This window comes from Medicago sativa, chromosome 1, assembly GCF_051527215.1.
Source record: "Medicago sativa cultivar Bolivia chromosome 1, Bolivia_mono, whole genome shotgun sequence".
NCBI lineage: Eukaryota > Viridiplantae > Streptophyta > Magnoliopsida > Fabales > Fabaceae > Medicago > Medicago sativa.
In genome coordinates, this window is record NC_140749.1 from 85,796,508 (window position 1) to 85,802,204 (window position 5,697).

Below are 5,697 nucleotides of genomic sequence, written 5' to 3' on the forward strand. Positions count from 1 at the left end.
TGCAGGTAACTATCATTGTATCTATTGTCAAGTGTCAACATAAAAAAACTAATATTGAATATTTTTTTCTTAAACTGTCATTATAACAAAATATCAAATTTATTGGCCGGCACTATTTTTATTTCTCATGTTTTTCTGCCCTTGTACCTCTTTTATATTTATCTGTGGTAGCTATATCCGTTTTTGATATTTTGTTTTTTCATATGAGGTAAAAGATATCTAATTTGAATTATCGTAAAGGGGAAAATACTAACATAAGAATTATTTATTTATTTTTTAATATTCGGTATCCAGCCTAGGACCGATTAATCTAAGATGTCTAATCCTACCGTTCACTTGCGAGAGAGTCATTTATGGACTAATCCACTGAAATTAGCACCGGAAAATCTAACTTAAAAGTTTTAGAGGTGCATACTTCAAAGTCTCAAACCAATATTACCAAATCAACCCAAGTGAATTTACTGTAACATACCAACAACATTTGTCATTCGAAAAACGTTTGGGAATTAATCAAAGTTAAAGAAAATCTAAGGACTGAAACAAAGGAGCAGATGTACTTAATTATGTTAGAGTAAAAGAGAGTATTTATCAATGGATTATTGATATGATATGAATAATGTTTACATTTTAAACAAGAGTGCATAACTGTAACTAACTATAATAGTTTCTTCTCCAACTAACTAGCATACATATAATTGGGCCACTGCATAGATCGCTAACACATAATTAATACAAGACCCAAACACTTGACTCAATACATTTGATTGTACTTCCAACATTCCTCTTCAATCTAAAGTATCTAACTGTACCTAAATCACTTATCTTTTCGAGGAGTGAATCGAGTGATATTTGTACAACCAATTTTATACAACTCTTATGACAATTGTTTTTCTCCTCTTTTTATTGGACAAAAACAATGGAGAAAGAAAGAAGAAGAGAGAGAATAAAAACACATGTGAGTATGAGAGAGAGTTGTTTCAAAAAAGAATAAGAGAGAGAATAAAAACACATGTGAGTATGAGAGAGAGAGGGAGTTGTTTCAAAAGCTGTCAAAAAGTATATGTATAAATATCATTTCTCTTCTCACATGAGAAGATCATCAAAATAGAGACATATTAAGATTGCATCAGTGATGACAATTGATCAATCCTTCTATTTTGTTTAAGTCAATACATTGAACAGCTCCTCTCATAGATGCATTTCTTTAAGGTTTGTTTTGAGAGGGGTTTTGGATAGTTTTGGAGGGAAGAGTTTTAGAGGCTTAAGTTTATATTTTGATATATTTTATATTTTAAAAATTTAAAAGAACATTATAATTAATGATAGTATAATATTTCAATTAGACTTAATTGATTTAAAAATATTTTACAGTGTGTAATTTAAAAAAGAAAAGTAAGTCTTATCATCGCCTTATAAATCCTCCATCCAACACATACCTTAAGTGTTTTCCTATGTTTTGAGAAAGTTATGGATTTACATAAATTACATGTTGGTAAGTTAAGAATTATACGAAAAACACATAAAAATGTCCATATAAATTTTCTCCTCAATGTACTCTGATTAATCTGTGAAGCACTTCATAATTTTTTTTTTTTGAAAGAACACTTCATAATTTGATCATCTCAAAAAACCAAGTCTGGTTCCGTCACTGATGATGCATGATATCAATGGTGAATTTTTTTTTTTACAAAGTGAACAAATTATTGTAAAAACTTTACATGATTTTACTATATGAAAATTTTACTTGTATCAATCATTTCTTAAACATTAAATAAACATGGCGATGAGACGGTACTAAAAGGTTGTACATATATTTGATGTGTTGAGACACGAGTTTGAATCCACAATGTCTCTTTTATCTTCATTTAGTGTGTGAATTTTGCTTCCAATCCAAGCTATTTAGAAAAGAAGAAAGAAAAAAACAATACATATGACGATGCCATCAAAATTTGTAAATATTTTTATAAAGAAAGATGCTTACATTTTTTACTTATACTAAATTTTCACAGTACAAAATCTTGTAAAATTTTAAAAGCAGAGGATCGATTTTTACCGAAACCTGCATCCAAAAAAAACGACAGGTTCCTGATGGACCCAACCTATTCTGCTCTTGCTCACATGCAAGGAGTACCTTGTGTCTCACTCAAAATAAATTCACTACCATAAGATGTCATAAAAATTTAAAGGGGAAGCAGGATATTGAATACAAAACATTAAATGCTTCTCACACTATTGTGGTAGATATTAGTATCATTTTTGTCACATCTGTTTTTTTTTTGGTGGAATCATTTTTGTCACATCTAAATGAGTAACTTATGTTATTACAAGAATGGTTCTATACCTTCTCTTTTAATGGATTCTCAAGTAATTTGATGATAGAAACGCAAATTTAAGATAAACGAGTTCACTTACTTCAAAGCACATAAAATTTGCTTATTACAAAAAAAGAAAAACTGCTGAATAGTAACTAGTCTTGGACTCCTAGGGGAAGAACCTCACATTGGTGGCATATAAGTTATCACAATCGGACTTCTTACTTTATGCACCCTATCTTTCCACACCAAACCTCCAAATTCTGGTTCACTTTGCCTAGATGTCACTTTGAAACTGATCTTGTAAGATAGTTTCTGATATTTTCTTGTAAAATTCAATGTATCTGGCTCAACTTTAACAACAGCGCCTTTAAATGGTGTAACAATGACATGATATTTGGAAACAGCAGGACCAACATTGGTAACAGTGCGGTGAATCGTCGAAGCAAAATTGGTTGGTTTTGCTGGAAACACAACTGATATAGCAGGATAGTTCAAGTCACTAGCACTAGCAAGAGTGTGTTTGCAATTTCTGTTTGAATTTTTAGAAAAAACTACTAATTCTGAAGGGCTCAGTTTCTTTGAGCAAAGAAACTCAAAGTAATCCTGAGGTTCGATATCATATACTAAACCTGGATCAAGAGCTTTTCTAGGATTAATATGGCCAGCACCATGATCATAAGGTGTTGAAAATTCAGCAGAAGAAGCATCTCTAAGAGGTTTGATAGTATTATCATGAACATAAGCTGTTGTCATGATTGCAGATTTTATAGCAGCTGGACTCCATTCAGGATGTTTAGCTTTGATCATAGCCGCGATTCCACTTACATGAGGACATGACATTGAAGTTCCGGAAAGTATGTTAAACTTAACCCTTCTATGATCTATTGGTAAACTTGATGGACCAGTAAGTCCACTCCAAGCAGCAAGAATGTTCACACCAGGTGCTACTATATCAGGTTTTAGAATTTCAAGTGTGAGTAAACTTGGGCCTCTTGATGAAAATGCTGCTACTATAGGAGATGGTCTAATTCCTAATCTTGTGTTATGAAAAGCTAATGTAGCTGTAGCTTTTTTAGTTGTTAACACATATTGTTTGATATCTTTGCCTTCTTTTTCTCCTACTGCTACTGCTGGAAGTAGGTGACAATCTGCTACTAATTCTTCTCCATTTGCTGCAGTGTTTGTAAGAATCATTCCTACACCTCCTGCATTTTTCACTACCTGTCCCTTTTGCACTCTTGGACTAATTCCTCTATCACAAATCACAATCTTTCCCGTGACAGTTCGACGATCCAAAGTACCTTCCAAACACAAAGATCTTGGATCAGGACTGCTTGAGTTGCTTCCCATGTAAACCAAAGGGTATTGTTTTCTAACTGAGAGCACGGATTTTCCTTTATAGATTGATGCTCCTGAGAATTTTCTTCCATTTCCAAGGCTAACATCTGCAGGAAAATCTCTATCCATTGTGCTAGCTCCAACCGTGGTGATCCATGGTGAAACATTTGTGAGACTGACAGGGTCAGGTCCTGAATTTCCAGCTGAACATGAAACAAAAACACCCTTTTCCATTGCTCCAAATGAAGCTACAGATAAACTATCATGGGAGTAAGATGAGACTCCACCACCTAAAGAGATGGATAAAACATTGACTCCATCAGCTACAGCTGTATCAACAGCTGATAGAATATCTGAGCTGAAACATCCACCAGTCCAACACACTTTGTAAGCTGCAATTCTTGCACCTGTACATAAAGATAATGGATGGTTAAACAATTTTCATTATCTCAAGCTTCATTGACATTTTAGCTTTTGAACATAAAGATAGTATTAGATGGTTAAACATTTTTCATTCTTTCTAGGCTCATTGACATTTTAATTTCTGTCCATAAAGATAATGCATGGTTAAGCTTTTTTCATTCTTTCTAGTCTCACTGATATTTTATCTTCCGTCCATAAAAATAAAAGATGGTTAAGCATTTTTTTAGCTTCTGCCTTGTATGGTGGTAAAACTATGTTCATATTCTTTTTTAAATTTTCCAATCTGGAATTGTACTAAACATATCTTCCAGCTTGCATGGGAAATTAGAGATAAATTTAGCTAATAGTTAGTTAAGACTTAAGAGTTTGTTAGTTAGTTATTAATCTTGTCACCTTCTTCATTTTCATATGAACTGATATGTATAAAGAGAATCTCTTGTATTAGTCATCAATAAACAAAATATTTTAGTAATACCTGGTGCCATTCCTCTTGCTGTTCCATAGGCATAACCAAGAAGATTAGCACCATGAACCGGAGATCCGGCAACAGTAGCTGCAGTGTGAGTTCCATGACCATCTTGATCTCTTGGTGATTTGTAATCTTCTTGCTCATCAATCTTACCTGTTGCTGCTTCATATCCATGGTAGAATATTCTTGCACCTACAATCTTCTTATTGCAGTGATGTTTCCTGAATCCCCTACCAGTTTCACATGCACCTTTCCAGTGAGAAGGTACTGGTTTCAGTCCTGTATCAATGAAACTCTCACTCTCAGGCCAAATACCAGTGTCCAAGACTCCAACTATAACATCATGGTTAGCTAGTTTTTCTGCCCAGCTTCTGTTGGTGTATTGAATTGGTTCAAGACCAAGGAAATATGGACTTCTTGTTGTGTGTAGTTGGTACTTTGTATCAGGGAATATGGCTACAACACCAGCTTCAGATTCTAGCTTTTTTGCTTCTTCTGTGCTTAATTTAGCAGCCATTCCATGAAAAGCAGTGCTGTAACTGTAAATGATTCTCTCTTCTTCATTGTTGTCCATTTCAGCTTCTACTGATTTAGAAAGTACTGATTTCACTTTTGATGAATACCACTCTTGGTGACTGGAAAAGATGTCTGGTTTTGCTGATTGATCCATATGAATGATGTAAGTTTTTTTGACAAATTCAGCATGTGTAGTTAAGAGTATACTCAAAAGGAAACAGGTTGTTAAAATGCAACTCATCTTTTCAATTGGAGTGATTTGATACTTAGCCATGTATACAAGCAAGGAAGATGGAAACTAAGATTTTTGAAGCATTGGTTATAAAGTGAAATGGATAGGTGAAGAAAATTTAATTATAAGGGTTTATGCTCTATTCTGAGTGAGATATATTTATTTAAGACTTAAAGAGAAAGGATAGTAGTGAGTGATATTTAGTGTGCCAGCAGTGCAATGGAAATAAAGATGAACGGTTGATTCTTGTTGAATTGGTAAATTGAAGGGTGAATTAAAAGATCTACCTATAGAGGTTGGTGATTGAAGTTAATATGGGTATGGTTCTCTGACTCTACTTTTATTGTGTTATGCTATTCTAACAATAAGTTGGTTCATGTCTGTTAAAGGGCCTCAATATTTCC

General features: G+C 33.5%; 1 protein-coding gene across 1 annotated transcript; it reads right to left on the reverse strand.

The window, feature by feature from the left end:
- Positions 1 to 2,199: 2,199 nt before the first annotated feature.
- SBT1.3 (subtilase 1.3) lies at positions 2,200 to 5,429 on the reverse strand. The gene is made up of 2 exons (XM_085740044.1): positions 4,552 to 5,429; positions 2,200 to 4,060 (listed from the first exon to the last, which is right to left on the reverse strand). Exons 1-2 carry the CDS (start codon positions 5,333 to 5,335, stop codon positions 2,496 to 2,498), a joined length of 2,349 nt encoding a protein of 782 aa, XP_085596170.1. The 5' UTR covers positions 5,336 to 5,429; the 3' UTR covers positions 2,200 to 2,495.
- Positions 5,430 to 5,697: the final 268 nt, after the last annotated feature.

What these genes read in the sequence shown, in the direction of transcription:
- SBT1.3 (XM_085740044.1), bottom strand. Translation starts at nt 5,335, where the DNA reads ATGGCTAAGTATCAAATCACTCCAATTGAAAAGATGAGTTGCATTTTA. An exon ending in AGCAAGAGGAATGGCACCAG is followed by an intron (nt 4,061 to 4,551) that starts GTATTACTAAAA and finishes CTTTATGTACAG; the next exon opens with GTGCAAGAATTGCAGCTTAC.